The 23,191-nt window shown below is 33.1% G+C and overlaps 1 protein-coding gene across 2 annotated transcripts; it reads left to right on the forward strand.

Annotated features, from left to right (window-relative positions):
- The first annotated feature begins 3,574 nt into the window (after positions 1–3,574).
- Positions 3,575–22,621, forward strand: LOC128244872 (leucine-rich repeat-containing protein 69-like). 2 transcript variants are annotated; one of them, XM_052962980.1, is made up of 10 exons: positions 3,575–3,761; positions 5,906–6,032; positions 6,740–6,812; positions 7,552–7,747; positions 8,171–8,242; positions 9,200–9,301; positions 10,640–10,680; positions 15,635–15,649; positions 18,774–18,912; positions 21,457–22,621. In XM_052962980.1, the coding sequence occupies exons 1-10, from the start codon at positions 3,585–3,587 to the stop codon at positions 21,565–21,567; spliced, it is 1,053 nt and encodes a 350-aa protein (XP_052818940.1). In that variant the 5' UTR covers positions 3,575–3,584; the 3' UTR covers positions 21,568–22,621. The 2 variants fall into 2 exon arrangements, with proteins under 2 accessions (XP_052818940.1, XP_052818941.1); XM_052962981.1 differs by lacking the exon at positions 15,635–15,649.
- Positions 22,622–23,191: the final 570 nt, after the last annotated feature.

Consider the following 23,191-nt stretch of genomic DNA (forward strand, 5'->3'; position numbering starts at 1 on the left):
AAATCATTACTGTATGTAGCCTTCTAAGAATAGAATGGGCTATATTATAAGAGTAAATGGCATAAAAAAAACATAAAAAATAAACTCAGTATGTAAGGCTGTGATCTATACAAGAGCTCAGCTGCACTACAATTTTTTCTAGCTCTACATTTACATAATAATATTAATTTAACCATATTTTCATTATAGCTCGTTGTAATTATTGGATCATAATACAAGTCATACAAACCAGGAAATATGTTACAATTTGTCGTGATTATTCCAGAATACGGTGTTAACGAATCCTTCGTTATAAATTCTCCTCGATCCCGATCTATATTGCGTTAGGCTTACACTTTAAGCATGAATTATAACTGACACTTGTAAGAAATGACTAGGTTAGAGAAGGTTTAAGTAAAATATACGGCAATCAAGTGATATTGGGACGTTTTATACACTATTTCCACTAAATGCTATATATCGGATTCCAGTTCAAAATTAAGCGGTATTTCGGTTGCAGGTCCTAAAATAAGCAACTTGGACTGAATGTAAACTTACGATTATAAATAGAGAATTTTGATTGGCCTGTATATTTAGCTGACCAATAGGCTGAATGGAATCACTGAGACATGTCTAAGGATAAGGCCAATATTGAATACTGGACTAGTTGCCTAACATTTAACCAAATTTATTTTTAAAGACACAAGGATCCAGTCCATGGATTCACTATATATATATAGAGGATATTTGTTTATTTCAGTGTAAGATCGTATTTTATTTCACGAGTGTCATAGAAAAACATATTTTCACGAGTGGCGAAGCCACGAGTGAAAATGTAGTTTTTTTATGATCACGAGTGAAATTAAATACGATCTTACACTGAAATAAACAAATTTTCTGTTTCTTTTATGCTTATTTTCGGAGTTTTATTTGTTTTTTATTTATTTCTGAATTACCCCCTTTTTTGAAAAGGGTGGGCTTTACGCCGCTACCCGTGGGGGGCCCCTCATGCATAATTATATCTGTCAACTTTTCTACTTTCGGTTTGCTGAGAAATAGTTCTCTGCTATTCATTCTTATTGCTTGATATTCGCTCGTTTTTTATTGCAAAGCTTTATGAACAGTAAAAAATGAAGTATTATTAGTGCACAGATGTTCCAAAAAATAATGAAAACACTTTTTATTTTAACCAAATTACTACGCCGCTATTTATAGAATGAAAATTTGGAAGGTCAAATGTGTTAGCAAAACAAATGGATACTCATTGGATTTTAACCATTCTTCTTAGTTTAAGACTGCATATATACGCGTGTTTTTATACTGTAGTAAGTTAATATTCAGTCATCTTACTGTCAGAGACCAGTCTGTTTCGCTTTAAAATGTTTGTTTTCCAGAAGAGTAAATGCCACGCTAGTTTGTTGACACATTTTGAGATGTGGGTGGGGTAAAAAATATCGGATCTATCTGTAAATTGTTGTGTGAATTCTCCAGGAAGCTCATTTTACGTACTAAAACGGTTAACAGTTCAAAATACATTTGAACGATGCTATAAAATTTTATTTATGTTCGAACAGTTGTTTTTGTCTGTAATTTGTTTGGAATGAAAGCAAATGTTCGAACATTCAGCTTCAAAGATAAGTAAAATGTTTGATAAACGGGATAACCGGTAATAAACGGTAAGTTGTTAATTTCCAATTATATATTTATTTAAATTTATAAAATATTTCTTTATTTTTTTTTAACATTTTTTGACATAATTTACTGAAGTCCAGTGTTCTGTTTTGACCAAGGCAAGTACATGTAACAACAAAGGATTTTAAAAGTAGTTCTGAAAATTGATATTTTCACTCCTTATTTTGCAGTGAAAATATCAAATTGATATTTTCACTATTGTTATTTCACTGTTAAAACCCCATATTTCATCGTAAAGCATGAAAGAAATATATATATATGCGTGTTTATGCTGAGGCTGTGCAATGGTTGTATAACATTTATACCAGAAGGGCCCCGACTATATGTTTTGATATTGTACAAAATGTTGCTTAAACTAAGGGACTAGTCCAAAATAATAGACGGGATTCTTCCAATCAAATCTTCGTAAATAAAATCCGTCAACGTAAAATTATTTGGACTAACAAAGGGACCAGTTTCTTAATGCAGAAGAATGATTTTGATATCCCCACGTTGCACGATACAATTATGTAAGTGTATAGTTATACTACTCTCTGCAACATTAGATGGTATTAAATATCGAATCAAGTTCAACATATATAGCCTGTCAATCGATTTAGCACATGAACGAAAGTCGAATGCTACCGTCAGCTATTGATCGTTTTATTTCAAGTATCAAACTAGAACGTTGGCTAATTTTTGAATTTAGTTATAATCGTGCTTGGGCAAGGCCCAATCGGCGTGTGCCCCGATAAAAGAGTTAGTCATATAAGGGTTTTTGGAACATAGTTCACAGACAAAATGTTACCCTGGTTAAAGCTACCCTGGTTATTTTACCGTGCACCAGTGTAAAGCACTATCGCATTTTACGTCGCTCCCTGAAAACGATTTGGCGAGGAATCGAACCTGTGACAGTCAAGCGTAATTCCACTGGACCACGGATCCGCCACTATCGATCTTATATACCCGCGATGGAAACATACATGTAAATCTGGTATTGGTTTCACATCACTCGGTCAGTTAATATCGTAAATATAACGCCTTTTGAAGTGCCTAACACTTTTTGAACGGTACAAACTGACTGCCTGTTCGTTACGTTTTCGTCATCGTACGGTCGCGTTATCATCTTCGCACTGTCGCGTTATCATCATCGTACTGTCGTGTTTTCGTTATTGTAGTTTCGTGAGTTCTTGTTTTCATCATCGTACTATCGAGCATCGCGTTTCAGATCAACACGTTCACAGGCGATGGCTCTAACGGAATTCCGTATTTATTAGCCGATTGACAAGCACGTTTTCCAAAGTATATTTGCAAGCAGTAGTAACACTAACAGTGTATACTCGTAACATTCTACAGAAAATAAGTTCACGAACTGAAGGCTCAGTCTATCACGTTCAGTGATTGAATTTATTTATGGATCAAAAGGAATCGATTTATTCAAATACCTGTTTCGGTGCACGCCCCCACAGATACTTGATTCAGAGCCCATGCATATAGCTGCCACGTTTAAGTTACTAGTTGCATATGACCTCTGAATGGTATGGTCAACCGTTGCCGTGAAAAAAAAACCCAATCAAATTATAGTTATGGCCTTTTAACTTTAAATCATTTTTTTCATGTATTATTTCTTGAATATCTATAATTTATTTGTATTGGAAGAATGCACTCGTTTTACCATGAAATTTACAATGAAATGTTTCCTTAATAAAAAACGTTAATTACATCGTCAAAGAATCAGTGTGTTTTATACTAGTAGTTGAGTTTTGAAAGAATTGTAAAAAGATACTTAGATTTCATAAAAAATAGACGTGAGGATAGAAAGTGTGTAATTGATCTCCGATATTTAAAAACGGGAGATCACTGTGTTAGGAGATACCGTGATAGAACCTCAAACAATTTTAGTATAATGTAGCCTTTGTTGATAGCAACGCAAGATGGCGGACACCTTGCTAATTCGAGCTTTGAAATCAAAACCAAAGGCTTTGAATTTAAGTAATAAGAAACTCGATCGTGTACCAAAAGCTATAGGCAAATTAGATTGTATTATTCATTTGCAACTGAAGAATAATTCATTAAAGACACTGCCTTTTGAGTTAAGCTACTTGGACCAGGTAAGGAATGTGTTTTCACGACCGCTGTATCCATAAACCAGTTTGTACAGTACAGTTTGAACTTTAATTATGACGCATTTTCTTTAGAATATATCAGGCATGTTAAATTATTCCTGTTTTAATATATTTAGTTTAAAAGCTGTTTGACGAAGAAATACTATAACAAACCACATATGCTGCATGTGACTGTACTCAAAAAACGTCATCTGAAAATGGCTCATGAAGCTAGTAATTCTAAAATGCCGTCCAGGCTTCTTTTTTTAATGATGTTTAGCCTTGGGTCCAGGCTAATTTTGAAATTATCTCTGATTGAAATTCAAATGTATTCGAAAATATTATTGCCTTGTATAGACTATTAAACACATACATGTATTTATTTATGTCATTATGCCAAAAACACATTTTCAGATATCATAAAACACTTACATGTGTCCATTATTTATCAAGTATTCCGATATCTATAAATCTGGGATATTTAATCTGACAGGTTGTGTACATGTATAAAACTGTATTCGTGACCTAGAATATATTTATGTGAAAATAACGACCCTACTAGTGACAAATTCAATCCAGTTTGGATCACTGTTGGGTATATTTTGAACAATTTTGTCATTATTATTTAACATTGATGCATAATATTACTATAAATTCTTTCACCTGGTGTTAAATGGTAGAGTTGTAGCATTACAGGGATACATAAGAAATGTCAAAATAATAAAAAAGTTCTTTTACTATGGCAGACTCGAGACGTCCACCATCCCAGCAAGGGTAGCGAATGGTCCTTGCACAGAGAATCCTCGCGGCCACAATTTTGAAATTATCTCAGTTATAAATTCATATTTAAATGGTAGAGAGTTGTACCATTACAGGAATACAATTTGTACACAAGAAATGTCAAAATAATAAAAAAAGTATCGTTGATCGCTCATTATTTAAGCTATCCATTATTGTAGCTAAGCCTAATGTTTATTGTTATTGTACTATGTAAAGTAAAACTTGGAGGAAAGGTGTTCTGGTGTATGGCTCAAAACCACAATGTCTGAATATTGAAAAATGATGAAATGAATGCTTTTTGTATCTGGTTCCCAGGCTAAATGTACATTGTAGTCGATATAAACAGTCTTATGATAAATAGAACAACTTTCTCCGTTGCCTAGTAGTTAAGGTATCTGCCTATGGAGTGGGATGTAAAGAGTTCGATCCCTGGCCGCATCATAAAGGAGCTCCTTTGCCTGGTGTTTTTGCTTTAGGAAAGAAAGCTACTGTGAAGTATGTGTTAACTTAAAGAGTCACATAATCAATAAATGAATTCTTCCGAATGCATTTACAGTCAAAATTTTGAATGAAATTACATTGTATTTGTTTTATAAGTGAATCTGTGTTTTATATGCAAATATTTTAATTTTCATTCTGGAATATCTTCAAATCTAGCTTTGGGTTGCAAGACTGAGTACACTGACACATTATTTAAGTTTTGAATGCAAGAGAGAAATTCACCTATTTGAAATTGCAAACAATGATTTTTATTCTCAGTAGTTTAGGTCCTGTTATTATTTTGTGAGGTCCTGTACATTGTTACAGGACTGCAGATTGCACGGGTCTTAAATAAATTATTTTTATAAGTTAATTGTTGCCTTTGTTGGACAGATTTTTTTTAATTCCGAATGATATAATGTCAGATGCCAGTGGTCGAAATTAACACAAGCCCACTAGCCCTGCACTGGTAAAATATGTTTCGGGCTTGCTCAAATTCTGAATTTTATATAGCAGGTCTTGTTAAAAAATTTGATGCCAAGCAAAAGTATAAGAATTTAGGCTTGTTCATCCAAAAGTCTAATTTCAATGACTGAGATGCTGTCAGACTAAATGACTGACACATTTCCTGAACTTTCACAATGTCTGCCAGTTACTCATATCGATAGTGTTCGTTATGCAGTGTATGGAATAAAACCAGCTGCCGGACAAATGGACTGTTTTAACTCACAAATTTGGCCTGTTCAAATTTAAAAAAATAAGTGAAGAATAAGTAGTAGCTGGTCGATTGCTTTTCTATTTGAGACGGTTCAACCAAAACTTAATGAGAACGTTCATAACCTTTCATAAAAATCTGATATTAGTATTTTAGCTTGCTTCATTTATTGCAGTTGCAGATTTTGAATTGTGGGAACAACCAGTTTGAAGTTCTGCCGGATGTCATAGAACATCTGTTTATGCTTGAGAAACTGCATCTCTTCAACAACCAGATCCATACACTTACCCCTAAAGCACTAAGTAAGTAGTTTTTGTATTATCTATGTCTTTGCTATGTATTCTGTCTTCAAATTATCATTTAGAAATCAAACCCAGAGCAGGATATGTTATTTGTGATTCAAAATCCTCTCGAGGTTGAATTTATATTATAAAGTGTATTTATCAAGATGTATGATATATACTACAATATGGTGGATGATAGCAAAAAGGTTCTATCTTCTTCTTTATTTAATGTCACTTAGAACATTTTTGCAACCGCCCCTAATTTTAATTTGTTTCAGTGTAAGATCGCAATATATTTCATCAAGTGAGCATCAAAAACTATATTTCATGAGTTGTAAAGCCACCAGTGAAATAATTACTTTTGGTGTTAATGATGTGAATTATCTATTATATGCTTAAAACCAATATAAAATTACATTTAAGTGTAGGTTTTCAGAAAAGCGTGCAAAACTGTATGCAAACTTAACGTCATTTTGGAAATGATGATGTTGAAATTGTGTCCCTGTCGAGTAAGGTGTGCACTGTCTTTTGATTAGTAAGCATGAAACAGGCAAATATTTCAAAACAGTAAAAACCATAAAATTTTCATTTTCACTGTTTGAAACTGTTAAATTATGAATTTTGACAAACCTATTCATTTGGTATCTAGATGAAATTCCTGAAAGTCCTTTACCCTGTAATAACATTGAGATTAATTGTGTAATAATTATTTTTTCAAATTTCAGCAAATTTAAGAAGTCTGACCTTTCTCAACTTAAACTCCAATGCATTGAAAGTACTACCAGCGGATATCTGTAGGTAAGTGAAAAATGGATGTTCATCCTTCGTTTAAAGGGACTCGCTCATGGTTTGTAAACTGCACTTTCTATGGAGCTTTTTATTATAAAAAAAAGTGAGTGCCCCCCACCCCTGTTTAATTTAGGCCTAGCTGGGTCACTGTATAATGCTTCACTCATTTTATACTGTAATGTTCAAAGCAAAAAAGCATATAATTTGTGCATAGGAATTTTTTTTAAAAGATATTCTGGTGTGGATTTTGAGGCCATATACATGTAGTTTTAATCAATTCAAAGTCAAAACAGAAATAAATTTCAATATTTTTTTGAAATGTACACAAATAATATTCTTTTTTGTTTTAATCATTAAAGAGTTAATCAAAATAATGTATTAAAATTTAAAACTTTTGTTTTGCATCAACCTAACCAGTATTGCACCCCTTTTAAAAATTTAAAACTTATAATAAATAAATGTCAAAATCTTTTGAACTGTACATAAACCATATTCTTTTTTTGTCTTGATCATTAAAGAGAAATGAGTTAATCATATTAGTGCATTAAGATTAAAATGTTCTTGGCATTAATCTATATAATGTACATAATTAATTACACCCTTTAAAATTGTACATGTACTTATAATTTTAAATTTTGTATGCTTCAGAGCTTAAATACCTTTCTTTCAAAATTTTCTAGTACTGTGATCAGAATGACATATGCCATTATGAAATGTGTTGATCTTACAACAAATTTTTACTTTTCAGGCTGAATAACCTTCAGTTTTTAAGTGTGGACAAGAATTTGTTGACAGAACTTCCAATAGAGTTATGTGCCCTGACTAGGCTGGAAGAATTTCACTGTGCAAATAACCAACTGACTAGTTTACCTCTGGAATTTGGGTTTCTTATAAATCTCGAGAAACTTCATCTACAGAAAAACAGAATAAGAGAGTTGCCTGAAGTGAGTGATTTTTAAATTTAAACTTTGTTTATTTGACAACGATTTTTAAGAAAGTTATGTGAACTTAAGCTTAGTCACTCTTGTTGGCAAGATGTTGGGCGAGAGTGTGGTCTTATATAGGGGGAAACCAGTTACCCCCAAAACACCAATTGTCCAGCTTGGTGACCACCAACCAAACTCACATGCGCCGAGGCAGGTTATTGAACCCGGGACACATTGTTAAGAAGCAAGTGCACTATCCACTATGACAACCTAGTTATCTTTTTGTTAGCAATGTGTCTGTGTCTGCAAAATACTTTAAATTGCACATACGGCAGAGTCCGTAAAACCTGTTTGACCAGCAAGACAAATCTAATAAACTTTCTATGAGACTGGTAAATCATTGGCTTAATTTACAATACACAAAGAACATGTTTGTTTCAGAGTATAGGAAAGTGTTACAAGCTCAGAATCCTCGACATAGCAGCAAATGATCTTCGAATATTTCCTACAGAAGTATGTGTTGTAAAGAAAACAATATATTTTATTTCAATGCATGGCTCTAAAATGAAATTGTTTATGTTTTTGGCTTAACTAGGTACTGTTTTTAGTTATGCATTGAAATAATCTATTAAAAACAAAAAACTAAATATTATTTTTCTGAAATATCTATCCTCTTTAGAATTTATCTTTAAACAAGTTAAGGTAAGATTTGTGATCGTTGATCTGTAAAAAAAATGTGCCACTAATGCCAGATGGTACAAACCTGTTCTAGGTTTTAATATCACTTGGTATTAACCAAACAGAAAAGAAATAGAGCACAATATAAAACATGTTGTATCTTAAAACACTGGTGATATAAACTGCATATAGTGCTCTTATGAAATTGGTGATAATAAACCACATGTAGTGTTCTTAAACAATTGCTGATATAAAACTACATGTAGTGCTTATAAACTTGGTGATATAAAACTACATACATGTAGTGTTATATTAAATTTGTTATATTTATCTAAATGAAGTCCACTGATATTCGTGACAATATCATGATACATATAGTTTTTAAAACTTCATGTAATTAACTGATATGATTGCTTTTTTTAAAGGCCTAGTTTAAGGAATGTTTGGCATGACAATCCCCTGCTGTGCATCTGCTTATTGCACTGATGTCACAGTAGGGGCCAATTTCCTGTTATTTGTTTATTGGCTCAGGGCAATTTAGGGTGCATTTCTATAATAAAACCTCCAAAACTGCACAGCAGGATATTCAGATAGAAGATCAAAGACAATTAGGCAATTAGATTAAGATCAACACACAGAGGTTGTGTAAAACACACTGTTTTTGTTTTGGGTTGGGGGTGGGGTGGGGTGGGGGTCACTTATAGAAGGATTAAACTAGGCCTTTAAACATCACTTTTCAACTGATATAATTGCTTTCCATCAAACATTACTATTATTCTTATTTCAAACCAGCTGCACAGCATGCCCCTGAAGGAGCTGTTTTGTGAGGAGAATCCCCTGTTACAACATATCCCCGTCCACTCTGTACAGGAAGAAGAGGTCCTATCATTGAAGGTATGTCCTATTAAAGGCCCATTAGCAATGAAGCGAATATGATTTATTTTTGGAAAGTGTAAGTCAAGGAAATGTTTCCCTAATAAAAAGGGGGATATTTTAATATTTGCAACTGGTTTCCTAGGATCTAGGACAACCCTTTATCTCCAAACTCCTGGAGGTTGATACATTAGCTATGAATATTAAAAATAAAGTCTGATTTATATTTGGAAAGGGTGAGTTAAGGAAAAGATTCCTAAATATAAAGGGTATTTCTTTAGTGTTTACAACTTGTTTCCATCCAAGAAACTGGTTTCCTTAGATATTTTTTTATCTCCAAATACATAGAGGTTGACACATTCAGTTTTTTAACAACATTTGAAAGAATGGTAGAAGCTGACAGTGTTTAAAAAAACAAACAACGGTAACTACAGGGACATGCCAGTTTATTGTAGCCTACAATTTAACAAAGGTCACACAGATAAAGACCAAATAAATACTAAACAAGACATACAACATACTTAAAACAATGTTGTCAACATCTGAATGTTTATGTTTATATTTCATAACATATTTGTTTCATATTTTGGTTATAGTTGCCAAAAAATATGAATGTGATAGAAACAAACCTCGTTTGAAAACAGATTTACTGTTAAAACTGTATATACATGTGCTGGTAAACATGGTTGAATTTTCCTTTGTGAGTACAGTTGTTTTTGTGAGGAGAATTTTAAGAATTAGAATATCATTATTTTTAAAATATATATTTTTTAGCCTGCTTTAAAGGAAGAGTGTTTGTTGGAACAAGTTTAAAGAAACAAAGGAAAAACAACAACACAGTTTGATGCTGTGTGGTCTGTTTGTGTTGTTTTGCTCCCTGTGTGCCTCTCTTTAAGTGCCTGTAAGGCCCTTAAAGGCGTATAATATAGGTTCATTCAAAAACATATTTTACTTTTATTTTAATGCATTTTTTTGTTAAGTTGACCTTAATGATAAAATCCCATATGATTTATGGACAGATAAGAGATATAAGCGATCTATTTTGGGGACTTTCTAATTGGGGATTCTGTGGCTATTACTTCATAATTGGAAAAAAAACATATAATTATAAAGACTTATTATAAAGACTTATTTCTTTTATCTGCACACAAATCATATTAATTATTTTCGATTTAGACCTTAAAAGTCAAATGAGTTAAACATTATAAATACTGCATTGAAATAAATTAAAGTGGGGCACCAAACTTAATTGTGCCACTTTAAACAGAGTCCTCCATTATATTTTTGGCACCTGGAGTTGTCCCTGTAGTTCGGAATGCATTATCTAGAAACTTACTAGATGTGTTTATTATCTTTCAGGAAATTTGTGCCAGGCATGTCATGAAGGAACTGAAAGACAGGTAAGCATTATTACATCTGTTAGGTATATTGCTAGGACACTATTACTTTACATGTAAATTAAATATACTTATGTAATATCTTCTGTACTTGATATAAAATATATTGCGTATTAAAATATATAACACCTTTCAACTCCACCACAATTTTCTGCTCTATCAATATAATGCTGTTGCTTGGTTTATATCAAATTATTATCTTCTGTTATTATTGTTTAAAAAATATTCTTGAATTGTCCAGAAAACTTTGTCTTTAAGTTATAGACTGCTCTTCTCTACAGAATTGCTCGCATTTGATTATGCAAATATGTACAAATGAGTAATCATGATTGAATATACTCAAGTAGTTTTTGAAATTTGAATTTTAAATCTTCTTTGTTAACCAAGGTTTTTCATTTATCTGTTATTTTAATAGTTTTTTTCATATGTTATGTGTTGTTAACAAAAATAGGTTACTCAATAAGGGATCCGATCCACAATAATATGAATATTGAAAAGCCTGGTGGGTTCAGAGTTTTGAAAGGGATATGTGTGAAAAAAACAAACGTTTACGTTTAAAAATATTTTAATATAAAATGTTTTTGGCCTCCAAAATTTGAAAAAAACTGGCAGTTGACCTCTGATTTCAGTTGAAATAAAAACTAAATAAATAAAATAAACATGCAGCAACTTCAATGTATGTCGTATTTTCGGTCATTTATTTTAGATATTAGTAATCAGCTAGCAAATACCTTTCAAATGATACCGAGAGTATATGAGGTCACCAGGACACGGGTGCGAAACAGTGGCTCCAGTTCTTTTAGGAGCTGTGTATAAAAAGGAGCCAATGACACTTCCGAGCTAGAGCAAAAAAACGGATATCATCGTAAAACGTAAGTATGACTCGTTATTTTATCTAATATCACAATTATGAGGGCTTATTTGAGAAATCGGGGAATGCAATGCCATATAAATATGTTTAATCTTCACACGTATTTGGGTTATTTTGTAAACATATTGTTTATGGAGTTATAAAACCGATTCTCCCATCAAACACATCAATGTTTACAAACGAAAGTAGAACATTTTCACCAATTTTCAGCTGAATTTCACTCAAGAAGCTTACATTTAAGATAAAGCCAGTATTATCGAGTGCTTTTATTTTGTCGGGAATAAAAATGACCGCCTGATTACCGGAATTAGCATGTTTATACTCCTTTTCTGGGTTGATCTGGAGCCAAAGCCAGGGAGCTGGAGCCAAAGCATGGAGGCTGAGCCAATACGCTGTATGATAATGCCTGTTTTGATGAGAAATATCGGCAAATTCCGAACGCTAAATTCTTTATTAATAAAGATTATTGCATAAAATGTGTGTTTTCGGTCCACTATCGTGGTGTGTTAAAACGCAATTATCCGGGCGTTATCGGTAAAAAAACGTGCATTATTCAGTAATTTCACGTGCCGTTAATTCCCGCCTTTTTTGTTTAACATAAGCTCTATCAGAGCCCGCATCATAACAATGGAGACTGAGCGACCTGGTTTCTTACCGAAAGTGGGTCAACGATGCAAATATTGCACTAAAACATGTTTCAGCATATATAGCTGTATACAAACATTATAGAAATGAAATAAACCACATATAACTTACATATTTCCTTCTGAAATATATTTTCCTGGCAAGCTGATATGTGTTTACTAGATAGTACTTTCTGCAGTTGTTTTGACTATTTGTTTGCTCTAAAAGCACTAAATAAAGTCTAAAACGTTTAACTCCTCCCAACTTTAGTCATTTCTGTTGATTTTATTCAGAACAAACGACTTATATGGACATGATTCCATTACTTCGTATGCAATGAACAAAGAGTTTTCAAATATATTTTTCTCTGTTAGATGCTGAAGATGCTGAACATTTTGTCCAGAACATTTTAACAATTTTTCTCGGTTTAAATTAGTTGCCAAAACATATAAATGTTAAAGTAGGAATATATCGGTAATTATTCGATTACCCGATAGGTATTGTGTGTAAATAATCCAGGTAATTCAGTAAATTACTTAAAAAGAAAACACTTTCCAATCGACTGAACACTGAAAAAAATTGCGTAGAAACAAAAATGAAACTGTCGAGTTTTTTGCAGCCCTATTCGAGCTTAATGTAAAACTTTTTTAGTGACATCACTCGTGACGTCACACAAGTACATGTTATTGAGGTTATTTTGAACTAACTGTTTCTGTATTTTCCTGACATTAAACAGCTTTTCAACAAAAAAGTTACTCCTTGTGTGTAATTTTATGCAATAATGGTTAATACACCTTTTTGCGGTTGTTACCATCTGCAAAGGTCCTTTAAATGGTTTACAACCCTCGCGCTACTCGTCGGGCTGTAAACCATTTTGCGGGCCTTTGCAGATGGTAACGACCTCAAAAAGGTGTAATTACCCTATATTAATTAATAAAAAAATGTTAATATGTAATCGTAATAATAAAGCAAACCTGTGTTGTGTTATATTATGACAAAAAAAAGTTGTAAAAACGGTTTATCTGTGAGAGTGCAGCTTTAATATCGTGTGCTTACTTATGCTGTATAGACACCTTGCAGGTCCAGGAAACAATGAATTATTGTAAGAATTCACACTAGTTTTCTCTTAATCTAAGCCAAGCTCGCGTTTAATGTCTGTAAAAAGGGTACCTTTTTTATATATAGGAAATATAAATCAAATGTACAGAAAAATAAGAAAATTAACACTTACACGTATTCAATCCGATTGATGTATTAGCGGTCAGTTGATGTAATTTAGCACATAGTTTACCAGTTTTTCGTCTATCTAATCTTTGTTAGATGACACACTTTTCTTTCATCCACTACTATTCATTTATTTTGGAATCTGATTGGAGTTAGAAGACTGTTCAAGAAACAGTAACCATATAATTATACAGATGTTGTGAAAGGATTGTTTAGCTCCATCGACATTTCTGAGATTGCAACGCCCATTATCAGATGAATTGCATTAAATAATCATAAATAATTATATATTTAAAAAAAAAATACAACACTATCTTAATACTAGTTATAAATAAAAACTGCAACTATTCCAAATATGACCAGTTGAATGCATTATTATACAGCGTATTGGCTCAGCCTCCACGCTTTGGCTCCAGCTCCCTGGCTTTGGCTCCAGATCGACCCAGAAAAGGAGTATAAACATGCTTATTCCGGTAATCAGCGGTCATTTTTATTCCCGACAAAATAAAAGCACTCGATAATACTGGCTTTATCTTAAATGTAAGCTTCTTGAGTGAAATTCAGCTGAAAATTGGTGAAAATGTTCTACTTTCGTTTGTAAACATTGATGTGTTTGATGGGAGAATCGGTTTTATAACTCCATAAACAATATGTTTACAAAATAACCCAAATACGTGTGAAGATTAAACATATTTATATGGCACTGCATTCCCCGATTTCTCAAATAAGCCCTCATAATTGTGATATTAGATAAAATAACGAGTCATAATTACGTTTTACGATGATATCCGTTCTTTTGCTCTAGCTCGGAAGTGTCATTGGCTCCTTTTTATACACAGCTCCTAAAAGAGTTGGAGCACTGTTTCGCACTCGTGCAGGAATCAAAGTTAACATTGACTTAAAGGTTTATGAAGCAATTAAGCAGAGAATTTACTATGTTATTTGTCGGCCGGGTTCCTGAAGCAGTTGTCCATTGAACAGTGTATACAAGGACTTGCCTTACATTAAGTTGTGTAAATCATTATAATCGTCAACAATTTCCTTACACAGCTTTCCTTTCTTTATATTTATTACGAGGGTCCTTCAAAAAGTTATGCTCTATGGCAAACATCATGCAAACCACAACATATATATTAACAAAATCGCTTTGTTGTAAGCCCACCATATATGCCTCTGGCCCCAATTTCTCAAAACTTCTTAAGTCTCTTATAACAGGATTAAGCTAAACCCACTATTTTTGTCTTTCAATATTTTGCGTTTTATATACTCTGTTAAAAGTTTTAATACTTTAGATAGGAATTATCGTTACGATTACCACAATAAGCCATTTTTCATTTATAAAAAAATCACTATAAGTATGTATTTTGGCTTATTGAAATAAGCAGCTTAAGCCTGTTAAGCTTAAAAAGTTTCGAGAAATTGGGGCCTGAAGATCTTCTGCAGTCCTTCTTACCATAGTCTCAGACTAGAGTAGAGTAGTCTGCCTTGAATATACGTTTAATCACTGACATATTTGTCTTTAAATGTCATTTCTAGTATAATATGTTCTCCAAGAAAGCACGTTTTTTTTGAAACTATGAAAAATAATCTACAACCGTTTTTAATTAAAATAATTGACGTTTTGAAATTCTTTTTTGGTCCAGCATCCCCTTATTTTTATGGCCTTGCATATTGCAATATAACAGGAAAATACCCTTTCCAATTCTTAGTCAGAGTCTGAAATCCTTACCTCGTAAGAGATACCTCACAGCAACAACATACTTGTCATAGGTGTGTATTGCGGCGGTCATCTTCCATACTGAATTGACCAGTGTAAGATATCAGATTTGATTTTATCACACCAATAAGGCTCCATTAATATCAGACAACACATCATAGACGTGTGTTGAATGAATTGACAATGATTTCTTTAAATAATGAATAAGTTCTTTCTTCATTATAATTTCCTAGTATTGGCCACTGTATATAAGATATACTTCCTTAATTTTTAAATAAGTGTCTCTTTATTTCTTTAATTTCTACGAAATAATCATGCTTTGTAGATGAAGTCCTGACCATTATGTTCAAATACAGGTTATGAGTGAGATGTCTATGTTAAAGAGTTTGTTCTTTATCATTTATAGCATAACTTTTTGAAGAACCCTTGTTTGAAATACATATTCTTATTCGATGATATACGCAACGCATGAACAATGTACTTGCTTTTTATGAATCTCTTCATATTTTGTATGAATAAAGACGCCCTGACAAGAGGTAAACTGTGTGTATATTGTGCATTTTAACAAATGTGTTGTTTGTATTTATTATATGCTTTCCAGTGTTTAACAGAGATTCATCAGTGAAATAAAAATGATATTTCATTCTTTCATACAGTGAAATTCTCAAATTAATATTTTTCACTGTTTTGAATTTTTAGTCCGTTCTCAAATTAAAATTATAAGCGTGTGCGAACAGGATTGGACATAACGGCATCATTTCTGAAATGACGTCATGTTCGCATACGCTTTGGTCCGATACTTCTGAAAAACAACAATTGTATGTCGTTTTATATTCATTTAGGCATATAATATAAAAATAATGTTTATTTTACTGTACTATCGCAATAATTTCAAATCGTGAGCACCAAGAGTCAAACTCCTTACTACACCAATTGTGAATTATAGATTTTGATGCCCATTGGTTAAAATAAATTGCGATCTTACACTAAAATACGAATTATGTGAAAGTGAGGCTGGTTCTACGAAAAAAGATTCTTAGGAATGATTTATGCGTTTCAAGACTTTATCGAGACTGGTTTATCTTTCAGATATAGCTTTAAAACATTTTGAATATATTGTTATTGCTTATATTAGAATATATTTGAAATACGAAGACATTCTGTATCGTTATTGCTTTAGAATAATTATGAAATATGAATACTATCTATATCATTTTATATTTTCATTTTTTTTCTAGAGATTTTACAAAATGAGAATAAAAAGAGAATGACATTACATGATAAGAAGTCATTATGTGTCTTTATTCCGTTGAACCAGCTTCATACATCGTGGAAGCACATTGATTGTTGTACTATTGCTGCTTCTTATATTGCCCACGAGCTACTCTAACTCCTGTGTGTATTTGTGAACAGAGGCTTTTGCATGGCCTTGTGTTTTTTGTCGTTCTTTTTTTGTGAGTTAACACCTGTAATCTACAATATGCAGCTCCTTTTGTTACTCGTTTTGTTAAAGTCGGAGGTTTTTATAGCATTGGTACCGTCGTCTGTGTCGCATTGATCACAACTCGAAAATCATTTGAGGTAATCACATACAAGTTAAAGTATACACGTCATAAACTACGATACACATATAAAATTATGTCTGACACGAACCATCTTGGATATAATTAGTTTGGATTTTTGCCCCAGGGCGAACAGAAACACGATCCTTTTTGTTGTGTGTTTGTATGCATCATGCATTTACTTTTTATTTATGTTTAATATTGTGTAAAATCAAGCGTATACATGTGCTTTCCTGTCGTCCTCCAATAAACCTGTTTGACATGTTTAAAAACATTGATTGAAAATAATATTTCGCTTATTGACTTCCATGAGAGATTACAAGTTTATTCAATGGCCAAAAGTGTTAGATATGTTCATTTTTTCGGAAACGAGGTTTCGTTTATCGTTGGAAAAAAAACAAGTCTTACACGAGCAGCCATTGTAGATGCTTTTCCACCCACCTCAGTTTAACAAAATATAGTAAAAAAATATTTTTACTCTGAGACTCATTTGTGGGATATCGATCTGAGTTAGAGGGAATAATAATATTATTTTTTTGCTCATGGGATACAAGTTTCATTAATGGATTTGAAAGCACGTACCCTTACCGTATTGACTTCTTTATCAGTTGTTGCGTTTCCAAACGCCGTGAAGTTAAAAAAAACATAATGTGAGTTTGATGTTTGACAACAATAGAACATTTTTTGTGAAATTATCAAAATCTGCGTACTCATATTTTCGATAATTGATATTTGTACCTAAGTCCTCACAAAATAACGCTTAATTGCATTTCTTTCTAGAAACAGCGAATGGTAAATTAGAAAATGGATTTACAGCAAGTTCTTTCTCAAATAGAAGAAGTAGAATTTTCTGTCTTTCATTTAGGTGTATGTTTGAAGTAGGTTGATGTCTCGTTACCTCAATTGAATCAAGGAGGATAAATCCTTTGTGTACTACTACAGTGTGTGTATACCACGTGATAAATTGCGTCATAAATGCTACGTCGGAAGCTACGTCGGAAGGCAATATTTTGCTTCGAATGAAGACTTTTTACAATGATAACTTTCCTATTTCTTCACCATTTTAAAGAAAACATAGCGCAGTCTACGCCGCTTACAGAGCCCCGCCTTTGGTCTTTTACCAGAGTTTGATTAAGAGTGTAGTTTCTTAAAACACTTCGACAAACCTTTTCGCAATACGGCCGTCTGACGGAGCACTGTCAAAACATTATTTTAGAGCATGTTTTTCGAAGTGTTTGATGAAACTAATAACTTTATCAAACTCCGGTAATAAAACGAAGGCTTGGCTCTCTACGCGGCTTAGACTGCCCTTTGTTTCATTCAAAATGGTTTTCTGAAAGAAAAGTTATCTGCTTTAAGTCTTCATTTTAAGCAAAATATTGCCTTCTGACGTAGCATATATGACGTAATTTATCACGTGATATACAAACAATGTACTATATCTTACCAGTCTTTAGTTTCTTCGCAAGTAATTCTATTGAATCATTGAATGATTATCTTTTTTTTTCTGTTTTTTTTTTTTAAATTAAAAAAAACGAAACTAATGAAAACAGTCCTATGCTTTACCAGATAAGTTAAAAGAGAAATGAATTGCTATTTTTTTTAGCTAATTGGGTTTTTATATTGTTTGGAACGAACCCTCATAGAATGTCATTGTTGTCAGTTTTGAAATATAGAAAAAATATTCGAAATTATGAGATAACTCTGTTATATGTTTTAGTAATTCAAAGTTGTGATTTTGTAGAACTTAGATGAAATAGGTAGTTTGGTTTTAATCAAGACAGAAGGGATTTATATCTGTGTGTATGTCTCTCTTTTTTTAAAATGTGATTAAATGTTGTGACTTTTAGCTGTTTTTAAATTCTTTTTTTAATATGTTATAATTAGTGTAGTGGTTGCATTCAAGGAACTTGCTTTGTTTCAAACACTGGTTATCAGAAATATTTCAAATAATGTGTCTGATGATATTTCACGTAATGATATTTTCTGTGATTTAAATTATTTGAATTTATAACTATATTGTTAACTGCAGAAACAGTTCAAACTCAAAAGTTGAAATGATGTAATTTTCATACTTACAAATGACCCTTCATTGTAGGTGGTCGTATTTGCGGCGCTCCATAAAGCACTACCCACAGATCCGAGAGATGCTGGCGCAGGCGTCAAGGTGCGCGGTGTGTGGGGAATCCTTTCTGAACACTTGGCTAGAATGTGTGAAATTCATCGACGCCAAATCGGTAAGTTTTACGGGACTGGTTAAAAATTTGGCGTGTACTTATTTTTGTTCTTAATGTAAGTCATCAAAACAGAAGATGGTCTTACACAGGCTACTTTTTCTTGAAATTAATATGTATTCAGTGGCGGATCCAGGATTTGACGTTAGAGGGGGCGAAACTCGGGGGGCGTTACCTTTTGACTTGCGCCTCTCCCTTAGTACCGTGAACCAAAATTTGTTTAGCTAAAATTGTTGGCAGTTTTTTTTAAAGTACTCCCCCAAGAAAATTTAACAATTTTAGGCCGAAATTATGCATTTTGGGCGTATTTTATTACCGGTACTTTTTTCTCCTACATTCAAATAAACGTAGTTCATACATTTAAGATGAAATATATGATCGTCGCAGTCCAAAATCCGTTTAAATGGCACAAAAATAATATTAGCGACGCCTTTTATACTGTCTTTTATACTTTTTTTATGGTCATGTGGCTATTAAATTAAAAACAAACGATCTATTAAGTCTAATAGTTTATATATTTACGCAAATCATATACCCTTTTTGTTTAAATAATTAACGTCAAATGAGTTCAATATATTGTTTTGTTGTTTTTTAACCAGGTTTTCACATTGTGAAACCTGGTTATTAGAATGACGAACGTCGTTGTGCGGGCGGTCGGTCGGGCGGCCGGGCTGCCGGGCGGCGTCAAACTCACCTATGAAACTGAATAACTTTAGTAAGGGTTGACATATCTTGACCAAACTTGGTCTATAGAAAGAGTTTATGGGTACCTTTCATAAGATTGCCGCTTTGCGTTTGGGGTCCCTAGGGCCAAGGTCAAGGTCACTGTTACTAAAAATAGAAAAACGGTTAAAAATGAATAACTTTAATTAGGGATGACATATCTTGACTAAACTTGGTCTATAGGAAGAGTTTATGCAGATCTTTCATGGGATTGCGTTTGGGGTCCCTATGGTCAAGGTCGAGGTCACTGTTACTAAAATAGAAAAACGGTTGAAACTGAATAACTTTTGTTAGGGTTGACATATCTTGACCAAACCTGGTCTATAGGAAGAGTTTATGGAGACCTTTTATGGGATTACGTTTGGGGTCCCTATGGTCAAGGTCAAGGTCACTGTTACTAAAAATAGAAAAACGGTTAAAACTAAATAACTTTAGTTAGGGGTGACATATCTTGACTTAACGTGGTGTATTGGAAGAGTTTATGGAGACCTTTCATGGGATTGCGTTTGGCGTCCCTAGGTTCAAGGTCACTGTTACTAAAAATAGAAAAACGGTTGAAACTGAATAACTTTAGTAAGGGTTGACATATCTTGGCCAAACTTGGTCTATAGAAAGAGTTTATATGTACCTTTCATGGGATTGCGTTTGGGGTCCCAAGGGTCATGGTCAAGGTCACTGTTACTAATATAGGAAACTAGTTGAAACTGAATAATTTTAGTCAGGGTTGACATATCCTGACCCAACTTGGTATAAAGGAAGAGTTTATGGATACCTTTCAATGGATTGCATATGGGGTCCCTAGGGTCAAGGTCACTGTTACTAAATATAGAAAAACAGACTCAGGCTGAAGTTCTTCTGTCAGTCATTAAAAACCTTGTTTCGTCGCATTACGGCGTTTCTTGTTTATTATTTATTTTGCATCAACCTTTAGTGTGCCATTTGACCATGCATATGAATTGAATACATAGTTATTATGCCCCCACAAAGTGGCGGCATATAAGGTTGCCCTTGTCCGTACGTACGTCTGTCTGTCTGTACGTACGTACGTCCCGAAGATTGTTTCCGATCTAATTCTTGAAAACCGTTTGTCCAATCCTCACCAAACTTTAAACACATGTTTGTGACCATAATATCTTGATCAAGTTCCTTAGCCATGGAAATCGCTTTTGTCATTTAGGAGTTACGGCCCTTTATTTGCAAAAAAAGACTTGAAAAATACGTCCCGAAGATTGTTTCCGATCTAATTCTTGAAAACTGTTTGTCCAATCCTCACCAAACTTTAAACACATGTTTGTGACCATAATATCTTGATCAAGTTCGATAGTCATGGAAATCGCTTTAGTCATTTAGGAGTTACGGCCCTTTTTTGCCAAAAATACTTCAAAAATATATGTTTCCAATCTAATTCTTGAAAAGTATGTGTCCAATCCTCACCAAACTTTACATACATGATTGTGACCATAATATCTTGATCAAGTTCGATAGCCATGGAAATCGCTTCAATCATTTAGGAGTTAGGGCCCTTTATTTCCCAACAATACTTAAAAAATATCATCTCGATGTAAATGAGATGTGGATCCAACAAGTTTTTTCCTGCCTGAATGGCGCCATATAACCTATACAGTCTTGCGATGCCGTAAAACCCAACTCAACTCAACTTATCCTATATGTGCAGATTATCCTGAATAATCATTATGGCTTATTTTCTGTGACAAAAAATCGAAGTGGGGGCATCCGTGTCCTATGGACACATTTCTAGTTGATATTAAGTTATACATGTATAATATATTTTAACATTTAATAAAATACATTCGTCAATTTCAGGACTTGAAACTGAACAATCTGAACGGTCTGGTGCCAGTCCGCGCTCTCCTCTGCTCGTACAAGTGTTTTAACGCCAAGGGACACGATTATTACGGAGTTGCCTTCCCTTGATTCTTTGAAAAATCAGCGCTTTACAAAGACAGTGATTTTGAATGTCAAATATTTGGCATGGAGCAATAAAGTGTTTAAATTGTTGATTTTTAATTATGACGTCGCCACCAATGACGTAATTTCATATACGAAAACACTGCTTGAGCATATAAACGTTATTTCATCAGACGAACACCAGCCTACCATATAAAATGTTTTTTATATTGCTCAGGCCGGTGTCCCTACGATATAAACTGCATTTAAAATTTAGTATGATTTATTTGTTGAAAAATGTTGATTTCGTAATATGCACTCGTTAACAATGAACTTATTGATATCGAAAGGGTTTTAATACATAATTTTAGCCTTATTGTAATATCCTTATACTTGTGTAAAGGATGAGCAATTAAGGGAAATGTTTCGCGGTACATAGTAACTGTTGCATGAATGCAGGAAATTCGATTAGAGATTTTCTATTTATATAATATATACAGATTCGAGAATGTATTGCTTTAAATAAATAAAAAAAACGTCGCTGTATAATACGCACGCACAAATATTTACAAAACATTTTATTCATAAGATTTTATACATACTTATTTGACGTAAGTTCATAATGATGACGTCACTTGAGACATAATTAATGCTACAAATACTGTCTAAGAATGCCAAAACAGTATTATAAACCTTTCCACGTGTACATTGTGCAATCTGAATAATATTATGTAGTAACTTCAAGATGGTTTATTCAGTGCTGGTGTGTTATTTGTGTAAACATGACCTGTTCTTGTCTTAAATCGCCATATACTGTTTCGAGTGGTGAAAGCGAAAAGGTTCTATCTGCTTCTTTATTTAATGTTACTTAGAACCTTTTCGCATTCACCCCTCGGTTTGCTACCGACCACTTTAAGCTGCACTTGAACATATTGACTGTTTTGACATCTTATATTTTTGTCTTGGTATAAGTCTATTTTGGCCTGAATGTCTGAAAACCAGTGATATAAGACTGCTGACAAAAGATCTGTTCGCAGTTTTTAAATTATTTGTTTTGGGCTAAAAACGTTACTGACGCTTTTCAGCAGTTATCCAGACAATTCCAGACAATTTGTTCTATTGTGAATTATCTTATATTACTCAGTTGCAGGCATTGATTCCAAAATCAGCTGATTCTGAGACAACAAATTTAAGTAAAAACTCAATCTTTGAGAATGCAACTTTTAATATGTAAGTGAATAATAAATTTCAATTTGAAAAATAGCTCGTGTTTGAATGATAATTTATGAATTAACAAAAAAATATGGTCACAATTGTTCTCATTCCTTTACTGCTTTCGCATTGTCTGCATGGTTATATTTTTTGTAAATTGTTATTTTGTTTCGTTTATAAATTTTGACAGTATCATTTTGTTAATAAATTTATTATTTTGTTATTTTCTATTGTTTTTATGCTTCGGTCTGCAAACAAAATACACCCGAACAAACATTTCAAGCATATTTAATCCAAGTATCGAGCTGATTCTGTATAACTCGCCCTACCAGCTCTGGAATGTCGGTTGATATATTGACCATTCATTCGAAACATCTCGGCCACTTTCCATCGAATTTTTTTCGGATGTATAAAGAAATCTTTACATTTAACAACGTTG

Source organism: Mya arenaria, chromosome 8, assembly GCF_026914265.1.
Source record: "Mya arenaria isolate MELC-2E11 chromosome 8, ASM2691426v1".
Lineage (NCBI taxonomy): Eukaryota > Metazoa > Mollusca > Bivalvia > Myida > Myidae > Mya > Mya arenaria.